At 42.2% G+C, this 23,486-nt stretch overlaps 1 protein-coding gene across 1 annotated transcript; it reads right to left on the bottom strand.

Annotated features, from left to right (window-relative positions):
* Positions 1-965: 965 nt before the first annotated feature.
* LDLRAD4 (low density lipoprotein receptor class A domain containing 4) lies at positions 966-23,219 on the bottom strand. Its single transcript, XM_015422287.1, has 4 exons — positions 23,162-23,219; positions 18,495-18,649; positions 2,896-2,949; positions 966-2,160 (listed from the first exon to the last, which is right to left on the bottom strand). Exons 2-4 carry the CDS (start codon positions 18,597-18,599, stop codon positions 1,618-1,620), a joined length of 702 nt encoding a protein of 233 aa, XP_015277773.1. The 5' UTR covers positions 18,600-18,649; positions 23,162-23,219; the 3' UTR covers positions 966-1,617.
* Positions 23,220-23,486: the final 267 nt, after the last annotated feature.

The raw sequence follows: 23,486 nt of genomic DNA on the forward strand, positions 1-23,486 counted from the left end.
TTTAAAGTCCATTTGCTAACTGCATTTTAGGTGCCTGTTGTGCTTTGTGTGTGCTCTTGGTTTCACAACCACTCTCCTTCAAATTGCCTTTCAAATGCTTGCATTAGCTGCAATAAAGATGGTGAGCACTCAAATTAATGGCAATGATCCCCAAATATACTACAGAACAAATTCACTGGGATTTTGTAGGACTACATGTTGAAATAACAGCCTAAAAGCAAAGCCAGTATGAAATAAGAAAGTACCCAATCCTAAAACATTAACATGATTGCTTGCAGATTTTGATAAAAACCAATTCAGGTCAAAGAATAAAGATGGGGCTATGCCAGTTTCAACCTAATCACCTGATTTCCCCAAACAATTCCCAGTAGCAGTCTAAGGGTACAGGCTCCACAGACCCCACTAGCAATGCCTACCCAATTAAAGAAACAGTGTAAAATGAAGAAGGGCTTGAAGAGCGATCCATCCACCTGAGTGAGATGGATCCTCAACACTAGGAGACAAACGGTTCTATAGAAGCACAACAGAAGTCTAATTTAACAGGAAAAACCCACCTTGCATTTTAATACCATTTATTGTAGGATGTCATGCTATATGACTGAATTTGTTATGGGCTACAGTGGAGAAAGAAAAAAATCTGCTGACATGGCATTGTTAAAAAAGAGAGAAAGGAAACAAGCAGGAAGAATTTGTTATAATTACAAAAAAATGTAAATGTGTCTGGCATTTCCATCTGCTTCTACTTAAACAAATGGCTTATAGCGAAAACCATCTCTATGAGGTGACTTCCATAATTTTAACATTTCCTTTCTTCCAGCCATACATCTTGCTGATGCACTGCTAGTTGAATGCAAATTATTGCAAAGGTAACATGTTAAAGTCCTCTGTCATTTACTTAATTTTATGTAAAATAGTAAATATTAAATTCCATAGTCTCATACTGATGATGATTAATAGAGGGTTGGGCAAAGTCCTGAAGAGGGTTGCTCAGGAATCGTCATTCCACAGGTGAAAAGACAACAGAAGAATGTCATGTTAAACAGTTCCCTCATATATATACCTTTAAAACATTAAAAGATAGTGCAAATTTAACACACTTGTATCACAACACAAATTAACCCCTTGAATTCATCTAGTTTTTTGTGGGTTTTTAAAAACTTTATACCTTGGCACACAAAACAGAAATGCTGAGTCATAAAAAAATTCCACATTCAGGGCTGGGGAGGGGAAAGCAAACTGGCCGATTTTGCCCCCATTAACCTAGTAACTCTTTCTCTTCTTTTAGCCATTCGCTTAATATAAAACAGGCTGTACACGCCATATTTCTGTGCTAAGTTCTCTCTTAGAATTAAATAATTCAAATAGTTTATTAAAAAAAATATATTTTCCCAAAAACACTGTTCGTGGCCAAACTGAATGGAAGGTTGTAATTATTTCAAACCGCTTTTCATGCAATTCCCCCGACAGGAATCAGAAACTAAGAACAGTTTTACGTGTTTGGTTTTACTAAACTGTATTACATGAAACTTAACAACTTTGTGCACAGGAGCACTGAAACTTCCATCATGCTCCCATTTGATTCTCCCGTCTCTCTTCAAGTGCTCATGGAAAAGAAACCTAGACAAGGTTACCCGGTTTCCTGTCTTTGCCTTTAACAGGGACTATTGTGCTCTCTGAATTGTTCTGCTGAGACTGAAGTCTGCTTCCCCTCTGTGATGAAGGAGGTGCATTGCTTTGCTGGTGATGGAAAAAAGAGGAACCGGGATAATGCCCCATGACCTCACTGTAAGTCGGGGGTGGTCCTTCCATCCTTCCATTACTGCTATAATTGGTTGCACTTATGCCCGAATTGCTGCTTGGTGGGCAAGGGCCCCCATTGTACATTGAAATGTCTATCAAGTCGCTGTCAAATATAGTCCTGTTGGGTGGTGCCCTGACGGATTCTCGGTTGAGTTCCATCTGTTGTTCTGGGTCCCGAAGCTGCAGTGTGCATGGCCCTTGGTACGGTGGCGGCTCTTCGCCATCAGAGAGGGAGATGGTAGGAGGCAGATCAATCTCATGCTGCATGTATGGATACGTTGGCTGGAAGCGATTGAAATGTTCCCTCTGCATAAAGGATGGAGCAGTAAACCTGTCTCTGGACCGTGGGGCATACATGATCTGTAATGTGAAGGAGAAACTATTATTCCACCAATAAAGTTTGACCTAAACAAGTTAACATATGGAACAATGACAATCCACAGAGCAACACAAAACATGCACCCCAACAATAAATACAAGCAGCATTATCTGGAAATAGCTTCAAAAAAGGAAAATGTTCTTAAGAGGCATTACATAACCTAACTAAAGCAAGAGCAGAAGAACTGTAATGACAGTACAAATTAAGCAGAGGAAGAATCTTAGAACCACCACTGGATTTTCCTTCAACAAATGAATTATAATAGGAAACATTAGAAAATAGCAACCTTGTTTAATAATTAAACAAGACTCCTCCTTTCACATCCTCATTAAAAATAAATCAAAAGAATTTCAGAAGAGTAAGAAATTTCTAACCCCAAAACATGATCTCACTTAAAAAATAATCTGCCTTTCTCAGCACCACCCAATGACAAGAACACAAAAAGATCCCAGAATCAGTTCACCAGGGAGTTCCCTCAATTCCCACTATAAATATGCTGTCATTTGCACAGCAGGACTTTTTTCGAACCTCCCTGTCTCAAAGATCCCACTGATCATTTTAACACTGAATTCTGGTAAAAACATACTTTGAAGACACTTTCTCTCAATTCCATGGATCAAAGCTACAGCCCCATCTGCCAGTCAATAGCAGCATGAGGGGCAAGTTATGCTACATAAACAGAAATGCAGGTCACTGAAACGTGAGTGAAAACTTACCTCTGAAGCTCCCTGGCGTGCAGAAGAGTTGTCTGAAGGCCACAAACACCCTTCCTAAAACAGGAGATAACATAAGAAAATGTTTAACTTCTGAACAAGGATCGCAAGAGGTCAGTCTTCTATATGACGTTGTATTTGGTGTATGGTCAGTATTCATATTCATTGGTCTAGCATTAATTAATTAATTAATTAAGGTTACTTCTATACTATCTCCTAGCATCCATCCATTATCTATAATCTGGCATTCACAAAGCATCCTGTACTCCTTTAATTCCTTACCATACTAGCAGTACTGACCTGAATCCCATTTCAATCAATGGGCCTGATCAAGTAAGTAAGTGTGCTTAGGACTGTGCCTGCCATGCTGCTAGCTTGCCTATACTTTATTCCTTTTTTCCTCCTGCCTTCCCATGTCCCATCTTGATGCCCCATCTTTCTGCATCCTACATCATCAGGCCAGTGAACAAGGTTTTTGGCCACTGCCAAGACAGAAGCGGAGAACTAGTTTAGAATAGGATTGCCTCAAACCTCATCATGCTAACTGAAGCATTTTCTACTATCTGACCACCAAACTTTCCCACACAAGTCTATGCAACAAAAAGTGTTTCTTAGAATTGCCTTCCTAATAATCTAATCAAAGTTTGAATTGCCCTCCAAATTCAGATTCCCCAATCAGACCAAGACTACTCCAGCACACCACCTTCCCAACATAATACTTCCCTTTCTTTATACTATTTGGAATTATTCTGCTAGGGCCATATTATTTTGTCTTGAGTGTGCTAATTCCTCGATCTTGAGTGTGTTTTCTTGAGTGTGCTAATTCCTCAGTTCCCCTGAATAAATTTTCTATCCTAATTCATTCTATTCAGATTCTCAGTGTTCCTTTCAAGTTTATAGGGGTACCATTTACTGTCATTGTGTTGCTAACTGCATAGATCTGGCTGTTCCTTAAGACAGGTATAAAACCTAAGCCATAAGCTCTCAGGAGTGACAGATGGTAGAACTTTAGGCTATTTAATGGCCCCTATTCATGACAATATGTGTCTAGCATACTTCTTCACTCAAAGAGTAATTAACACATGGAATTCACTGTCACAGGAAGTGGCGGTGGCTACAAGCATAGACAGCTTCAAGAAGCAGAGGTCCATGAGTGGCTACTAGCCACAAAGTACAGATGGGACACTATGTGTGGGGCAATGATCCTTGGGGGGCCACAGTGGGAGGGCTTCTAGAGTCCTGGCCCCACTGGTGTACCTCCTGATGGCACCTGGGTTTTGGCCACTGTTTGACACAGAGTGTTTGACTGGATGGGCCATTGGCCTGATCCAACATGGCTTCTCTTATGTTCTTAAGTACATGCATTTTCCTTCTTGATAACAGACACTATGCAACATATACATTTTATTCCACATAATTTATTTTCAGGTATGTACAACACTGCCTCCCAAACCAGTTTAATTCTAAAACATCCAGTTCAAACTGTGTGTTGTGCTGCAAGACTTATGTTACATACTCTCAAAAAAGTCCCCTCTCTTTTCAGCCAATCTGTCACTTGTCAAAGAGAACATTTAGAAGATGTTTCTTTATTCTTACCTGCTTCTACCTTCTAAAAGTACTCAACACTAAAAGGATTTTGAAAGCACTAGAAGATGATTTGTAAAACTAGCAGTTGCTGGTTTTAATCTGATGGCAAGCATATGAAAACAGCATACAATATACTGGCTGTCAAGCAAAAAGGCTTTTTGATCTAGTTTCCGTGGAAACTCAAACTGCCTCAATGAAAATCAACTATGATAAAGACTGTATTGTATTGTAGTCTCTTTCTCTCTATAACCCTCTGCCCCTTGTTTCTCTCTCTGAATCATTATTTCCACTATACTATCCTCTGCTTTATTTTTAGCAATCAACCAATCAAGTAATATAAGGATACAAAAACCTTTAAACTAACCATTTGGATTTTAAACCATGAAAACCACGTTTCTAAAAGGAGATTACATCTTGAGCCTTCTTTAGAGCACAAAGGATATAGGAGATGTTCACTTGAGATTATCCCAAATTAACATTTTCACTTTACATAGACAGGGAATCTCAAGGCCACACTCAATTGCTCCTTATCCAAGATCAGTCCAAGGTCACTGTCACTGTGTCTACCTAAGGTCCTGGAAATGAAACCGCTCATCAAAATTTTCTTTATGTGGAATGAACTCCTTGCTAGAGATGGTATGACAGACTGCACAGAAAAGCAGGTAATTTAAAAAAAATGCTGCTTGTATCAGAGAGTCAGGGAATTCTAGTCTTCCTGGAGAGAAGAGCTTAGGTGATTGGCTGCTCTGCTCACTCTCTGATTGGCCGGCATCAGCTGAGAGAGAAAATAAAACAGCTGATCTGGAGGGGAAAGTGGTCTTTTGCAAATTGGTCTTTCACTGTTTGGACTTTCTAACGTCTGGATCAGTAGCCACAGGGAGTCAGTGTTTTCTGACAGGCAATATTTTATTTATTATTTTATTTTTGAGATTTTTACTCCGTCCTCCCCAAAGTGGGCTCAGGGTAGATCACAAAAGCTGAGTCCAAGACTTGTTACAATAAAATCACATTAAAAACACTTAAAACAATACAAATTCATATAGGTAGTAAGAGTTTCACATCTGTCAGAGCCACAGGTGGAATCAGTGGGCCATTTCAACAGATTGGGCGGCAGATTGAGAGCAGGGAGGCCATGTGTGATGGACGCCCATTGCCTCAACCAAAGGCCTGGCAAAATAGTCAGACAAGTACTTCTACAAAGAGAAGAAGAGATTTATTAAAATTGCTCTGAGGGAGAACTTTAAATCTGATACAGACAAAGGATACTGGAGAATGATTTGGCAGAAAGTCTGGGTAGTTAGAGAGAACCCCCAGACAAGCCAAATAGTAAAAGGAGTTATTGCTTCTTAGGGACAAGGAGAATAACTTCCTGCCAGTGAAAGGGGTTGGGAAGAGAACCCTGGTCTGTGATAAAGGAGAGAAGCTTAGACACCTCAGGAGTTAGTGAAAAGCTGTAATATCTAAAGGAAAACTTGAAATGTCTGAAAGAAGATTTTGTGAGAAATATATGTCAGTTGGGGAGATACAGGGGTTTGTTATAGAAGGTTTCTTTTCTGTTTTGCTTTTTCTTAATTCTCTAGTAAACAAAAGAAAGTGTATTATTTGGACAGAAACTTTCATAGGGTCAAAATAGAGTTACATTAAATTTAAAAATCCTGAAATAATATGGCTATAGAATAAGAGGTTTTTAGTGTTCCCCAAACTTTTCTAATTTTTTTTACTAGAAAAATTTAGAAATTTTTTGTTGCTGTACATTTGGAATGACTGAAATGTTCCGTAAGACAAGGTTTTCATCACTCAATAAAGAGAAAGTATATCATAGGAGTTTTTTTTTCCAGTGCTACAACGAATCGCCAATTTTTTCCAGTCAGGAAAAACTGGGAAAAAATAGAATTATTTCACAGGGGTTTCTTTTTAGCATTTCCCCAAGTTTTCCATTGATAAAATTGGGGGGAGTCCTTGAGTGGGAAAAGGAAACCATGTATAAGGTTTGCTTGTTTACCAGTTTTTCCCACCAGCTCCTCACATTTATATTCCTTCTTTGCACAGATCCAACAGTGAAGTGAGGTGTAATGTACTGCTCTTATGTATATGTATACAAGAACATTTAAAGCTTCTCAGGATTTTGCCAGTTATGCCTCTTTGCCCTGAACCCAGCACCAACTCTTTACTATCATCAGTGGGAACCAAGTACCATGCTAATTGCACCAAACAGGCTGCACTCCATCTGTTATTAAGAACGCTAAGGTGGTGGCAGCAAACCAATCTGTTACTAGAGAATTTACTAGGTTCAGATTCTCTCTTTTTATGTGTAGGACTCCTATTTAATTCCAAATTTCTCTTCCCCACTGTTTTGGGAAAAAGAGAACCGTCATCTAATGTTTAAATTACCCTTGCACTAGATACTTGCTGGTTCCCTCAAAGCAGTAATAAACTAAGAACCAGGTGAACCAATGCAACTTTCATGTCATGGGAAAGTACAAAGTGATCACTTGCAGCAGTAATACTGCACACCACTGTAATAACACTAATACTGCACAGCAGTAATAACACACCACTGTACTTCCCCAATGTGGGAGACAGGAGCTCATGGGTGCCTGTATCTAGACACAAACCCTTGACTGAGGTGACCCTGTGCTGGCCTTGTGTTTCGCTGATGGGAAACCACAACAGACTGGAAGTAACTTCTATGTACTTACTCTCTTGGCAAAGAGAATACTCACAGGCAGTGACAGCCCTATATAAAAAGGAGGGACAAGTTATTAGAGCAGTGGGGCAGAGGGCTATCCTCTCAGTAGCTATTTGCAAGACTGCCTTGAAATAAGTTTCATTCATACGGGTCAGACTCTTGAGACTGTTGACATTATCATACAACCCTGTGGCATTTTGTGGCTATAGCTGAAGCACCTGACCAGTTAGCTAGTTCAGCAAGAAATTTTGCTGCCCGAGTACATTCAGAATACTCCATGGGGGAGAAGTGCTGTCATTACAACAAAAAGTCTCAGGTGCAAGACGTGCAAAATTGAGGATAGATATCATGGCAAGACCATGATGTTTCTGAAAATGGTTTTACACAAACAATGATGCCTCTTTCAGGAGAAAGCAAAAGGCTGAAAATCCTGGCATTCCCCAGCTTGCTTATCTTATAAAGTTCCCCAAATTTTTGCTTCTGTTGTGGAGCTGAACTTATTATGGAGCTGAACTTATTATTCTTATTATCAATCTTATTATTAGCAGCTGAACAATCTTATAAAGCTTACTGTCTACTCTTAAAAGAGCTGTTAACAGGAATTGTAATGAATGGCAAGTTTTAACAACTGAGACACTTGTCTATGCTTTCTAGCATGATTTTTTCGGGCACTTCAGGCACTTTTGCACAGAGTTCCAGAAGCCACCATCACAGTACAGTTCAAGATATGATCAAGAGGGTCTCTTTTTTAAAAAACCAAACAAAGAAATAATGGATAGACTTCAAAATCAGTAAATTAAATTCCAGCTATTCAGGTGATCCAAAATATTTTAATAATTTTTATAATATAACCATCCCACATACACCCTGTCCCCCCCCCCCACTGAAGAAAACTTTTTTCAGGAGATGTAATGCAGATGTTTTGATTGCTGTGGGGCTTTAGGCTGCTAGTCACAGCCATCAACAGATGCCCCTGAAGCCACTGGCCAAAAGCCTCCCAATACAAACAGAACCAACAAGCCCAATGGAACCAATGCAGAACCCAGGAATCCCAGCAGAACCACAGGGCAATGTGGCAAGCCTGATATAACCAATGTAAAAGTAAAGAATCCAAGCCAAACCACTCTTAGAGCAGTCTATCTGGTTCTATGACCGTCATTCCACTCTGGGGCCTGTCACTCCAGTCTCAGACTACTTCTGCTGTTCCCAGGGGCTGTCACTCCACTCTGGGGGCTGTCCTTCCAGTCCCAAAGCATTCTACCTCAGCCCAGAATCCCTCATTGTAAAATACATTCCACATTCATCACAACTTCGGTGCACTGTAAAGTATTTCAATGGTGCCCATGCAAGTCAATCGGAATTCCTTGATCCCATTATGTCCAATGGGTATTCCAGCATCTTCCATTGTTCTCAAAGGGCAATGTTTTAGTACATCCCCCAATGTTGAACCAGGAAATCCAAGTTGAGCAAAGAAAACAATGCTGCAAGATCAAGGGAGCCAACTTCAAGGCACAAAATCCAAGCCAAACCAACCTGGCAAGCCAATACCAAGCCCTGGCAAGAAGACACTGACAGAGGCACACAGCAAAATTAAAGAAAACCAGTCTTGGGTTCTGTAAAATTTTCAGGATCCATTTACCAGTATCCCAGAAAATCCTAGACACCATCCAGACATCTGAATATATCTGGAAAATACCCAAAGTTCATAGTACAGTGCACAATACATTCTATTTTGAACTAGAAGAAAAGAATGAAAGCAAGATGCAATAGCTGAAAACATACATGGTTTTAAACTCTTTAAAGTTCACCCAGAGAATTTTATTCCATTTCACTGAATGCTCATGAACTTAGAAACATGCTTTTCTTCACTTTAAATGTCATAATGCCTTTTCTGAGCAGTGGGGGGGGGGAGAGACATTCTTCCACTGCAGGTAGACTCAGATGCAATCCTATCAGGATGAGGCCAGCTAGTCTAAGTGCAGGTGTAGCATTATCCACTCCTCCACCATTCTCTCATTGTCTCCCACACACATACACCTGCTGCCATCTTAAGTCAAACAGATACAGCTGGGAAATTTTTTGTCAATTTCACTCCAAGTCCTCTCTGGAATCTAGTGAAACTGACAACTTCAGGAGAACACAGTGTCCTGTCTCACCCACCTGGCCAGCACAAATAGGCACACACATACTAGTGCATCTGCTTTAGTAAATTTAGAAAAATGGGACTGTGAAAGAAGCTAGCATTTATTATAATATTTTCCATGTAACCTTTTGAGTTTTTCTGGAAACCAGAGAGGCCACTGTCATTCCCCAGATGCCCATATTCCTGGAAAGGGAGTGGGAAATCAGCTAAGAGAGCCATGCTACTGTTGCTAATAGTAATATTTCCAAACAGTTGGCAATAGACTAAAAATGTGTGCTGCTCAGAGAGGACAAGAGGTCCCATCCTGCATGGCCTTCATTCAGCTTGAAGACCTAATACAAAAGTTTTCAAACTGAAAGTGTTTCTTTCACACACACACACACACACATCAGTGCAACTTTTTAAGTGTCATGTGTGACAGCAGTCACATCACTTGCTTCAATCTCAAAGGGAAATATATTTAAACAGATTCATAACCTGCTCAGGGGACAGGAAGAAGCAATCTTGCAAAAATGTTTCAGGCACAAGAAAGGAAACAAGGAAACAAGAAGCTACAAGGTTCCAAAGTCCTCCTTTATCTCAAAAGATTATGCGGTAAATAATTCCACTGACAGAATAAAATCTGGCAATGGTGTGCTATGTTTTCATTACAAAACAACAACATGAAAAGCAAAAGCCCTCCTTTTTTTGCTAAAAGAAAACACCAACTATCTCTTTCTCCTCTTTCCGTTTTCTTCGTATGTTCCATTTCATTCACAACTAAAGAAGTTTGTCTTTTTAAATGTTGTCTCTAGGTGGCAGTAAAAGGTCAGATATGTTTCATTCTTGGTGAGTGATAAATTTCATCCCTGCACACCAGATCTGTGCTTTCCTTGTTATAATCTACTTCTCCTTTTCAAGTAGGAAGAGAGCAAGACTGACTTTTTAATGACATCAAAGACTTTTTAATGACATCAAAAAATTCCCTTCACAAAGTAATACAAGCAACAATATGGTGAAAACTCTGCTAAAAAGAGAAAGACTATTCCTCCAAGTGCGCTCATGCCTCCCTTAAAATCATACCCGACAGAACAATGCAGTCTCTCAGAAAGATAAGGAATGCCTACTACAAAAGATATAGTGTTAAGTGTTAAGCCAGTGCAAACAAATGGAAACTCCTTTCTTCTGACAGTTTTACCAATTTTTTTGACTCTACGATCGCTTAGTTTCAAAGCTTTCGTATATTTAATGCGCCTACATTTTATCTTACTGAGTAGACAAAGGACAAATATTCACCTTACACAATAAAGCAACTAAGAGTGATTATTAAAACAAACACCTTAAGGCACACCTTAAATCAATCAGACATTCCAAATGCATACTATCACTGTAAAGTGCAACATGTGTAATTTCATTTGCATTTATTACAGTTACCCAGTGCAACTGGACAAACTTTTAAAAAGTCAGCCCTGCAAGCAACTCCACAAAAGGCACTAGCCCACAATTCCACTCTCCCCCATCTGCTAGCCCATATGCACAGCCCTATAGGAAAACGTAAAAACTCCTCTGATTCACGAAAGCTTTTCTGCTGATCCAATGAGAGCCAATAAGCTGCAGTGATCTGCATGCTGGAAGGACTGGAGAGGCGTGGGTTCAAATCTCCGACTTCCCATGAAATTTACTGGGTGACCATGGGCCAGTCAACTTTCCTCACAGAGTTACTCTGAAGACAGAAATGGAAGCAGGGAAAATCTTGTGTGATACCCTGAGCCAATTAAGAGAAAGAGCAGAACGAACATGCACTGAATAAATAATCACCTGAAAGCATTTTCACTCACTAAAGGTGACAAAGGATTATAGATAACCACAAGCAACTTTTGCAATTCATTTTGGTTCTCCTGTTGTTTTCCCCAGTACATGGGAGTAAAATTCAAAAAATGTACACTTGATGCATCCACACACCATCGGGCCTTCAAAGACAAACACACACACTCCGAGCGGTCAGAGGGCCTCTCCAGTGGGGCTTTCAATATACTCAGAAAACCAAACTGGATACCCTGAGCTACACAGAGAAGTATGTATGTCCTAGTTACTTTACTTTAAAATTTCCCAAGAGCTACTGTGCAATGCTTCAAGATTTTAGGTTTGAAGCGAGGTGTTCTTACCAGAACCTGAAATTCAGCAAAAACATTTCCCCCCCCCTGAAATATTTCAGAGGAGGAAACAGAAAACAGAGCAGACAAGGTGGGGAGTATAAAATGCCTGCCGGTTTTCTTAAACAACCAAACGGCTATACAACAATGTACAGTGGTGGTGTTCAGACTATGGGCTGTGAATCACTTGCAGGTGGTACACAAGATTCAGACTCTGGGGCTCTGGACCCCCCTCCCCTCCCCAGCAGTGGGAAAAAGAAAAGAGAGGGGGGAGCTGCCACATTCCCTCTTTATCCCTTCCTTCTCCACACACATCCTTTTATCCCCCCCACGGGGGTTGGCTCGCTCCCAGTCACCCAGTGGTGTAGGAGGTATCCCTAAACTGCACTGCTGGTGGCCATTCTCAAGCCAAGCCCCGACCTGTCGTGCTGCCAATCTGCAAGGGCTCAGCTTCCTCCAGCAGGCAGTGGCATGGAACACAACAAGCTTAGTCTCCTGCTATTGCCTCCTGAACCCGTGTCAGCGGAAGCCGGGCACAAGCCATACCCTAGGCCAGGGGTCCTCAAACTACGGCCCGTGGGCCACATGCGGCCCGCCGAAAACACACTGGGCTGTGTAGCATTTCTTGCAAAGCTGGCAGCATCAAAAATAGAAGAGAATCCAGTACCAATTGAACTGTGCTTTAGTTACTTCCTCTTTGGCTAAAACACCATACTGGCAGTCCCATGAGATTCAGCAACTTATTTATCCCCTTCTTTAGACTAGCTATCAGGGAAAAGTGTTGATATTCTGCTAATTATACTTAAGTAATCCGTTAACAGATTTAAACACTGTGCTTCATAAAAAGTGTCACCAACTTCCATGACAGAGACCTGTTTAAACGATACAGGTGTTCCCTTCTCCTACAGTACAACTTCTATTATTCTAAGCCTCTAACATTCCTGCATACCTAATGGCACACTTCCATTCACAGGGCAGCCAAAACAGTGATTTAGTTACTTAAGGAATGGTTGGGTTTGGCAGACGCTGATAGCAGTACCCTAAAATTTGCAACTACAAAACACAAGACCCTTCCCCCCCCAAAAAAAAAAATTCACAAGAGGCTACTCTGTACGGCAATCTTTAGAGTAGCTCTAATAAGCAGCTGGCAAGCCAGGCATTTGGGGGGTGGGGGGTGTAATCAGCAACAGTGCAGATACAGGGCATTTGCAGAAAAAGCAGAGGGGATACAATCATTTACCTCCCTATGGATCCCTTGGGGTAATTCAAATGTGCACAAATAGGTAGATGCACTGTCCTTCCTAGCCTGTAACATTTCAGACTCCAGATGGGGAATTGCTCATTTGAATCTTTCCTCTTACAGAAAGAGGGACAGGCTAAGGTATTTCTTTTAAAAGGATAGTTTTCAGTGTGAATGGATTTTTGAGAACTCATATCCCATAACTACTGCCCAAAATGGAGCATACCAACAGACACTGTACATATTTCTTCTACATTCAAATAAATGTTGAGTGCTCCCACTCGAGTCTCACTTCCACCCCAACTTTCTCTTTTTTTCTACTTCCATATGCAAGCTAGCCATTTTGCACAAGCCAAAGCAACAGTACTGTGATCCTCCACCTCCCGCCCCAGGACAGAGGGTGGCATTCAAGCAGAGGGAAATTTCTTTGAGGGAGCCCCTTTTCATAGACAGACGCAAATCAGGCAAACAGTATATTCAGGAGTAATTCTAAGTAAGTCTACTCAGAAGAAAGTTCCATATTATTAAATTGAGCTTACTCCCAGGATGATAACCTTAGGACTGTAGAAGAAGAGGAGGAGGAGATTGGATTTATACCCCGCCCTTCACTACCCAAAGGTGTCTCAGAGCGGCTTACAAACTCCTTTCCCTTCCCCTCCCCACAACAGACACCATGTGAGGTAGGTGGGGCTGAGAGAGCTCTCACAGAAACTGCTCTTTTTCAAGAACAGCTCTTATCAGAGCTACAGCTTGCCCAAGGCCATCCACCCAGGTGCAAGTGGAGGAGTGGGGAATCAAACCCGGTTCTCCCAGATTAGAGTCCTCACCAGGGGTTGTTTCGTAGAAAAAGAGCTAGGGGAACTCATTAGCATAACTCATTAGCACATGCCACACACCCTGACATCACCGGAAGTGTGTCATAAGGCCACACCCCCTGACATCACCAGAAGTGTGTCATAAGGCCACACACCCCGCCCCCAACGGTCCTGGCCGCTGCTGGCCTTGCAGCTCCACTGCTGAGCCCCATGAAGGGCCCGGCGGTGGACCGGCAAGGCCAGCGGGAGTGCAAGGAAGCCCCACGAAGGCCCACCCTGGCAGGCAGGGGTGGGGAGAGACAGGGAGGAAGCAACTTACACTCCCTCTTCTCCTGCCTCCTCCTGGCTGAATGAGGGCCGGAAGCGGGGCAGCCGGAAGCAGGGGGTGGGGCTTCGTCATGTGCCCTGCCCCCCGTACCTCACCCGGGGGAACTGCGATCCCCCGCGATCCCCCCCGAAATGACCTCTGGTCCTCGCACTTAACCACTACACCAAACTGTAGCCTTTGTCAGACATAACTGAAGGGTTATTTGCCATCATATAAAAAGTAACACTTCCTTTCACAAAGATATCACTTCCTCTATTTGTAGGGTGACAGGGTTCAATATGGTTCAAGGACAGCTTGTTTCTTCCCACTTTAGACAGTGAGATATTTTGCAGCTGAACAAACAAGAATAATATTTTTTTCTTTCTTTCCCTCACCCCTTTTTCCTTATTCTGTATTTCTATAAAAAGGCAAAAATAAAATTAAAAAAGGATAATATTGGTGAACCAGGACAGAGCAACCCAAAGTCATTCGATGGAAAAAATGCAAAGCAGAACTTCACACAGATTCCATTACATACAAACAACGGAAATATATACAAAATATGTGGTGTAGAGGAAAATTCTTATTTTACTTGTTCATACAGGTATAGTAAAATAATTATTAAGAAGGGTGGCATAGTTTTCTTTCAAATATTATTTTGAATCAAACAACCATTTTGTTCTACTACGAGGCTTCCACTGCCATGAAGCCAAAGTGACAGGCCTTTCCTTCAGGCATTATTAGTCAGCAAACATTCTAAATCTGGTATCAGGATATGCTTACACCATAATTACTCTTCCCAACAACTGAGTACTCAGTCATCAACACCAATTAAAAGAAAACAGGGCCTTCTCAATTCTTTCGCTATTCTAAAAAGGACAAAGCCAGATGTAATAAGATTTCAGATGACGATTGTTTTTAAAAAAATACCCTTATTTTACAGTTCATTTTCGGCCGAACTTGCTTTTTCTTGTTTTCACTTCGAACAACTCAAGCACCACAAAAGAACTAGTCATTTTAAGTTTATGATTCAGTGTCTCGGCCTCAGACCTAATGCAGGAAACAGATAGCTGTCAACAAGCATTTTCAACACTCCCATCGTCACTACTGATGGACACACAGTTAGCCTACCTGAACTAGAAGAGCCGAAGAGATACCCAAACATGAGCCCTGACCCACTATATCTCCAGTGTTTACCATGGGGAGCTGCTCAGTACTTTACAAAGCTATCACATTTGTCATAATTACATCAGCAATTACTACAGCAAGCCCTTAAAGCACACCCAGCAGTTACCCACTACATCATCCATGTATGTGTTCCCAAGAGTTCCTATTCAAGCAGATGAACAGGTATATGTACACAGATGCTTGTATATTTGCCCCAAGAAAAGAATATGGGGAGGGGGTGAACCTAGTAGGTTTTTTTAACCATTATATCATTACCTAACTAAGGCCCCGGTCACACGAGCGGTTTTGGGCCAGGAGAGGGCCGGATCGGGGGCGAAGCAAACGGGCGCGATCCGACAGCAACATCTGCGAAGCGTGGTGCACCCGTTCCCAATCCGGCCCTTCCACCAAAACCCCACATCAAAAATAAACCACCTACCTAGGTGGTTCGTCGGGACAGGGCGCATCAAGGCCGTGCTCAGACATGCGCAGTTCAGCAGCCTCCCCCTCCCGACCGTCTCTTCCTCCCCGGCATCTGATCGTGCCGGGGAGCAACGGCGCCGCAGCTCAGGGGATCCGTGAGATCCCACCTCAGCATCTCTATTTTGGTGCGGCTTTTAAAAGCCGCACTTTGCCCAGTGTTTTTCCTGCCGTGTGGCAGGGACCTAAGAGAAGAAGCACTTTGTAATAATATATATATATATATTTCGCTTGGCACTAACAGTGGCAAGAGCTCAGCCAACAATAAATAGTAAGATGGTTGTATTTTTTCCCTTTCTTCTTACAATGAGCTTAGAATTTGCACAGCTGATCTTCATGGTCCAATTCAAAGCACCAGGCCTGGGTCAGAATTTGTTTCCACTTGGTCTTGTTTGTGGAAAACAGATCATGACACTCAATTGCCACGAGCAGAAGCTTTTATTAATTTTTGAGATCTTTACTTCGTCCTACCCTGCAAGCTGGCTCAAGGTGGCTTACAACATCTCATAACAAATAAAACAAGTTCCAAAGCAATAACCCATTAAAATGTCAAACTTAATCTAGTGTGATTAAAATTTTAGGTGAAGAACAATTCACGACAGCCGGAAAGACGACCAGCGCCGAAGAAGGCGCCGTCGGACTGTCCCCTCGCAAGAAGATCTGCTACAACAGAATAAGGGTGCCTGGTAGGCTTCTCACCGTCCCTACACATATGTGGCCCTAGATTAGGATTGTATGAATTAGAATTGTAAGCCGCGCCCCTGGGGGGGGGGGTGAGCGGGATAGAAAGTCGAATGAATGAATAAATCACTAGTGGCAGCTCAGAGGTTAATTCCAGACCAGTATAAGCTAAGTTCTTTTGCCAGGAAAGGGCAGGGGATCACCCAGATGACAGCTGATACTACCATGGAGCAGTTAAAGCAGGGGAGGCTGATGTTAATTGACGTTAAATGTATATCCCATTACCATGTAAATTTTTAAGAACTCCAACAAAAGCCTAACAATTCTGTGAAATGGCCCAGACTCAGCAATAAACAAAAAAGAACTGAGATTTCAGAATCTTTTAGGAGCTAAATAGCTGCTAAAACTCTTGAAACTTAAAAAAAAAAAAAACACTTGCTACCAATAAAAATGTATTTGCTTACATTGTTTATTGTCTGCCTCTGGTACTGAGACTCAAAATGAATTAAAAAGTGTAAGTCAATACAATCAACAAGATGGAGCATCCAATAAACAATGCAATAGGGTTTGGATTGCAGAATTCTCAAAACAAATATGAAAGTAAGCTGAAACAAAGAATAAGCATGTAAACATGACACATGAAATGATGCAGAAATTACACAGCAGGAGCATACTTCCAGCAAAAGGCAGTAAATACTATACATGGTAGTATAATCCACAGCCCCATCCCTTTACCAAAGCATCTTTCTGAACCATTTCATTACAGTACAGCCCTATTTCCTGTATAAAAAAGTCCTTCTGAGTAAGTCGGTTTTGCATAGTTTGCAGAAAGCCAACAGAGTGACAGCTTTCCTAAACTAATCAGTTAGACCACAACAGAGAACACATGTGTACAGGCAGTTGATTTTGCCTATTTGCAGGGTTGTACCTGCAGAAGGTCCTGCTCTGATGAGCAAAGCTGTTGAGGCAGTAATAGTAATATTAATAGTAATATTAGCAATAGCTAATATTTTGACTTGACCATGGTATATGATGGGAAGCCGATGGAGCAACTGCAGAATGGGATTAATATGCACGATCCACCTAGTTGGTGACCTGTGGCATCCTGAGCTGTGGCGTTCTGCACCAACTGGAGTCTCTGAATTGACTCTGAGGGGAGTCCTATGTAAGGGTAATTACAGTAGTTTAGTCTTGACATTAGTCAGAAGTGGAACCAGGGGGCCAGGTCAGAAAAAAGCATTTTTCACAGCTGCATTAACTTCCATCTCGAGCAGCAGTGTTGGATAGTATAACTCCTAGACTCTTAACTGAATCAAGCAAGGGTCAGGTGAACCCCATCAAAATTGGGAAGCACAATATCCTTCAAAATCTCTGCCTTCCCAGTAGGCTTACCAAATTCCGGCGGGGGAATTGTATTTCCTGGCAGGAGCCTCGCCGCGGGGACGGCTGCACGCGCTGCACCCGCCGTCGCCAGGATGTGACGCTCCGCGTCGCTCTGGCAACTCCAAACAGCCCCGTTGCCAGAGCGACGCGGAGCGTCACATCCTGGCGACGGCGGGTGCAGCGCGTGCAGCCGTCCCTGCGGCGAGGCTCCTGCCAGGAAATACAATTCCCCCGCCGGAATTTGGTAAGCCTACTTCCCAGCCAACATCACTTCTGCCTTGTCTGGGTTTAAAATTGGGCAGCTTCACCATCATCTGTCTCTGATCAATAAATGGATGAAATCAGTAGAATAAGCCATGTAATGAATTTAGTGTGATGTAAGAGATTCAGTTTTGGAATAGGGAAACTGAGGTACTAATCCCCAATTGGCCAAAAGGCTTACAGGTTGACCTTGGACATCACTGAGGTCTGACCTACCTTACAGGTTTGTTACAAGGATGAACAAGGGGAAACCAAAGAGCCAGAACGCCTTAGAGAATAATTAAGATATTAACACAGCTACCACTTTTCTTACACAGAATTTCAGTGACAGCTGTAAGAGAGGCTCTCTTGTGCCTTACATGAGACAAAAACAAACAGGACCTTAAAAATAGCTATGCAGATACAGTTTAAAACTGTGCTGCCTTTAAAATAAGAGCAACACTATAAAAATAAAATGCCTCTTATTTCTGGCACAGCTGCCTGGAAGAAAAACACAAAATAGTTAGTGATTTGTTTTGCTGGGCCAACTCTATGAGCAAGGAGCAGAGAACTGATTAAAGCGGTCATATTTTTGTCCAAGAGAAGTCACGAGCATAGAACTTCATTCCTCTTGCTCTCTGAGACCAACCGCTTACCCATAAACAATTGTAAGTGGAATGCCACAACAAACCAACATGCATTAGGACAATATAAATAGGTAAAGGGGTTTAGACTCACTGGTTGTAATGATTCTTCTTGCCTCCTGCTTTGGCTCTGCCTATTGATGAAGGACCGTGTTGATACTTTGTAATGGTTCAACAAGCAGATGATCACTACTACCATAACAGTTATCACCACAATTATGATGATGATCTGAACGAACTCTAGTTCCGCTGGGGGGGAGAAGAAACAGAGAGGGAACGTGTCACTCAGGTATCAGAAAAGAAGGGCAGCATCAGAGTGAAAAACAAGAGATGAACCCTCATACCTCTACAAATATCAGTATTCTGCAGATAAACTACTCAATACCTTACAAACATATCCTGAACTAGTAATTACAAATTTCTATGGAACAAAGAATCTTATGCCCTAATCTAACAGATGAAGGGTTTTGTTTTTTTCAAGTCCGAACACACTGGGCAATGGATCAATAAACAACTATTTTTGAAACCCAGTTTCAGGTTTTGCCTGAAAAAAATAACCAACAAATTTTTACAAGCAATTGGCACTAGAAACAGAGGAGACCAACTGGCTGTGTCCCCATTTGATTATCCACCACCTGCACCTATAAAAAGCTGATCATTCTCAAGGTTTTAGCCAGTACGCTGTAAAATTCAATCCAAACATCATTTACTGGACACCATCTTACCAAACCTATACCTCAATATTACAGGGGAGGAAACAATCAAACATCCAGTAATAAACCAAGAAATTGTGCTGTTTTAAAATACTTAATATATCACATATATACCTTCAGAAAGTCATCCTGGAAAGTATACAGTTAACATACTCGAAAGGAAGCTCATATTAATACCCTCCATGGAAACATTCCTCAGGAGCAATAAAAGTGCTGAAATAACATATCTAAGATATCCTCCTATTATTTCAACTGGATCAAGCATTTTGTACTAAGAAAGGGGAGGAAGAAAACTGGGCCAGAATATATACATGGTGAATAGTAGCCACTGTTATCTTGGCATGACCACACAAGGTGTTGGCAGGAAGCACTGCATAAGCCAAAACGATGGACATATTCTCCACAGGCGTTCAACCACAAGAGAGGTCTTGAATGGCCGGTACCTCCTCTACAGCATGTAGAAAATCAACACCACCCTAATCTTACAAGTCCAGGAAGCTGCATTATGGTACTTATAACCATGTTACACTCATTGTTCTAAGCAACAGGATACAAAAATTATGAAGCTGTCTTCCAAAACACCACCACAGTGTAGTTTTTACTGCCACCACCACCACCACAGTAGAAGTACAACACAACAAGAAAACATAATAGTGGGACATAATGACCAGAAGGTCTCCTTTGAGAAAAAGAGAATCCTGACCACACAAAACTTCATTAAAGGCAACAAAAGAGGAAGAAAAAAGGAATAAGAATTGTATTTGCTAAGATGATAGTTCTTTGGGGGGGGCAATAAAACCATGGTGATGAGAAACTAACTAAGAAAGTCACTGTGGTTTTATGAAGTCATGATGATGCCCATAAAATGTCTTAAAGATTAAAGAAAATGCCCCAGGGTACTGCAAATGTTTTCCTTTTGGAAGACATGATAATTGCTTTAATACACCTCAGATTCAATTAATGCATCAATTAAAATTATGGCACTTTGGGACAAACTTGTCACATCATTAATCTTGAAGGATCGCACCTTCAGCCATTCAGATTAGCGGAAAAATACATAAGTGACAGAACAACGTACAAATATGAGCAAGGAGGAGAAAACACTTTCCCCATTCACTTTTTCCTATAGAGCACAAAGAAACCAAACTATGTATGGCAATTATTCAAGTTTTCAGTAAACAGCTAAATGTAGAATATGTCCCTTAAACAGCTGTCTTTTCAATTAACAAAAATGTCTCACAAAGAGTAATATAATATACAAACAGAATGGCTGGCACAAGAGTATCTTCAGCATTACAGCAGCGGGAGGAAAGGGGGAAAATATGACTGCAATAGCTATTTGTTTAAATAACAATAAATAACAGCTATTTATTTAAAAATAGGTGAGTCAAATGGATAAAAATGTTCTGACTCATTTTCTTAAAACTCTGCCTGAGTTTAAACAGAATAAAATAAAATAAACATGCATATTCCCAATTAGTTTGCAAACCAAACAACAATTTTTAAAAATCCCAGTTTCCTCTTCACTACAGGAACTGAAAATGTGCTAGTTGGCTAGTGGCAAAATAAAATACTTTCAGGCAGGGCTTTTTTTGTGGGGGGAAACAACACAAAGTTCTGGAACCTCTTTGACAAAATTCTTTTTGAAATGTTTAAAAGTTTATGAATTTCCAGTATACAGACTGAAAACGTCATTCCCCTCTTGAGAGTTCCAGCACCTCTTTTTTTTTTAAAAAAAAGGCCCTGCTTTCAGGACAGACATGTGTTGCAATACGCAGCTACTTCTCTAAATGGACAAGACTGCACACAGATGATCATATAATTTTACTGCAGACCACAGAAGTTATTTGCAGACTGGAAGATTAAAGAGACTCCTTGATGTGCATCTGCAGTACATGCTGTTTCTCATTTTTTGCTTTTGTAGCCGAGTCTTCGCATAGGACCATCAATGGCCAAGTACAAATGCTCTAATACAGCCAGTTGCACACACATTACTCCTCTCACTATGAACACCAGACTCAAAATCAACATGTGAATATTTCCTCAGGTCATTCTACTGATAAGTAGTGACAACAGGGTTCAAAATAAAACCTCTGTATCGGTGCCCTATGATTCTGATATCCTTGAAGCTCATGTTTTGAATTTAAAAAGCAGTGGATTCACAGTTTTTGAACTACAAGATCCCATAATTTCAATTATTTAAAGCATCAATAACACAATTATATGTTTGGCCTGAAAGTATTTTATTATTGCATCAGTTAAGCAGCAGTTGCAAAAGACCAACGGGCAAAATAAGCAATATTGATTTAAACTTTCCTAGAATACAGTGTGGCTAGAATGGCATGTTGCATGATCTGGCAGAAATACCACCTTCTAAGTTTAATCAAGGACCCCACACATTCATACCAAAGGATAGTTTTTCATTTTCATAGCACTCTGTTTGCAAAGTCTTAAATAGCCTGGAAGGAGGAGATTACAAAAATTTACTGGACGCAGTTTCTGAAGTCAAAACGTACATGACAGCATCTACTCTCACTCTATGCTGTCTTCCCACACACACACTCTTGATTGACTTGCCTCTACAACAGGTGAGAAATCACGTTCCAAAAACCCAGCACTGGAGACTTTTTCCGTTAGATTATGGAAGGAGGATTTTTACACAAAGGCTTTCACCTAGACTTATGCCATCACAACCACTTAGAATTACAGCAGTGCCCTCCTTTGAGACTTTCCCTTCGTACACACTTCTTAAAAGTCTACAGTCCTTACAATGGCAAAATAGTGCCACAAAAGAATAAGGTCACAGTACTAAGGAAGGCATAGTAGTCCATTTATTCATTATGACTGACATTTTTAAGAAGTCTAGTAGTCTTTGGAACACACACACACAAAATTAAAAGCATCAAAGTATATGATTACTAGAATACCACATGAGAAACCATCTCCTGCCATTATAACATACAGTCACATATATCTCCATCCACATAACCATGTAAGAAAAGAGAAGTATTGGTATTCCTGCCTACCACATCTGTTTGCCCTGTTCAGCCTGGAATAAATATCACCCCCTCGCTCTGCCCTCAGCTTTAACAACACAGACGTATTCTCCATCCACATTCATGCACTGAGGAGTCAGGAAAGGAAATCCATCCTTTTCTAGCTCTTCCACTGTCCTGAGCATAAGTATGGCACAGTAACGAAAGCCATCATAAAAACTCCTCTGTGTTAAGAGACCTGGAGCATGCATGCGCCTTACCCTGAACTCTCTGACCAAGAGTACTAAAAACAAAATATATTTCCGAGAAAGAAAGAGCATCAAAATAAAGGCAAATTTTAAAAAGGAAAAGAACCGTTAAAAGAGAACAGACGAGCGAGAAGACTCAAAGGATGAAGTGAGAGAGGAGGGGAACTAGAAATACCTCTTTCCAAGGCTAGGTCTTTCAACTGAGCATCCTTCAGGGCTGTGCTGTTAAGCCGCTCACTGGACATACTCGTTTCCTGCCCTGGGGAAGGAGCCGCGGGGCGCGCAGGGCATAGCCAGGCAACGTCCCCTGGCTGGCAGCCTCCACTTGCCCGGGCGCGTCTGGGGAGGCTCGGCCGGGCCTCCGCCTGGCCAGGTGGGACGGAGCCCCGCCGCTACCAGACACCCCGTCGCCGCGCGGGCTCAACCCGCAAGCCGCGCCGCCCCCCCGGGGGGCGGCGACAGCGGCGGGCGGCGAGGCAGAGCCTCCCGGAGGCCTCGCATGTTTCCCGGCGAGCCGCACAGTCCCGCCGCCGTCCCCCCTCACACGCGCCCGATTGTGACACCGACGGCCTCATCTCGCCCAACGCAGGCAGCAAGCCCACCACCGGCCATGTTCCGGGGGTGGGGAAGGGCCGGGTGGGGGGGGAAAGAAAATAAGGATGATACTTTTTAAACTGAATCGTTGTGGGTTTTCGTCCCCTAATAGATCAAGAGAGAGAGAGAAAGGTTTGGGAAAGGCGAGGAGGAGGAGGGGTCTGAGAGGGGTCGGAGTGGGGCTGAAGCCGGAGAAGACGCCGCTCTTACCCACTCCCCGCACCGAAGTGCTCCGCTGCCGCCGCGGCTCCGCTCTTTAAACCCGGCCCCGTCGACCCTTCAGAGGCTTCTCGGGCTTCCGCATTTCTGCTCCAGCGCGACGTGCGTCACTCCCTGCCCCAAACGCGGCACTCGCCGCGGCTTCAGCCGAGAGGCTCCGCTCGCCGCGGCTCCCGCCCCTCCGCCCCGAAGTCTCCGGCGATTGGGAGCTGCTCGCACGTGCCCTGTTCGGAGCTGGCGAGGCCCACACGCGCCGTCCCTCTGCCCGCCCCCGTCCCTTAGAAGCCCGCCTGGAAGATCCCTTGCCACTCCCGGC

This window comes from Gekko japonicus, unplaced genomic scaffold, assembly GCF_001447785.1.
Source record: "Gekko japonicus isolate JY-2015 unplaced genomic scaffold, Gekko_japonicus_V1.1 scaffold584, whole genome shotgun sequence".
Classification (NCBI taxonomy): Eukaryota; Metazoa; Chordata; class Lepidosauria; order Squamata; family Gekkonidae; genus Gekko; species Gekko japonicus.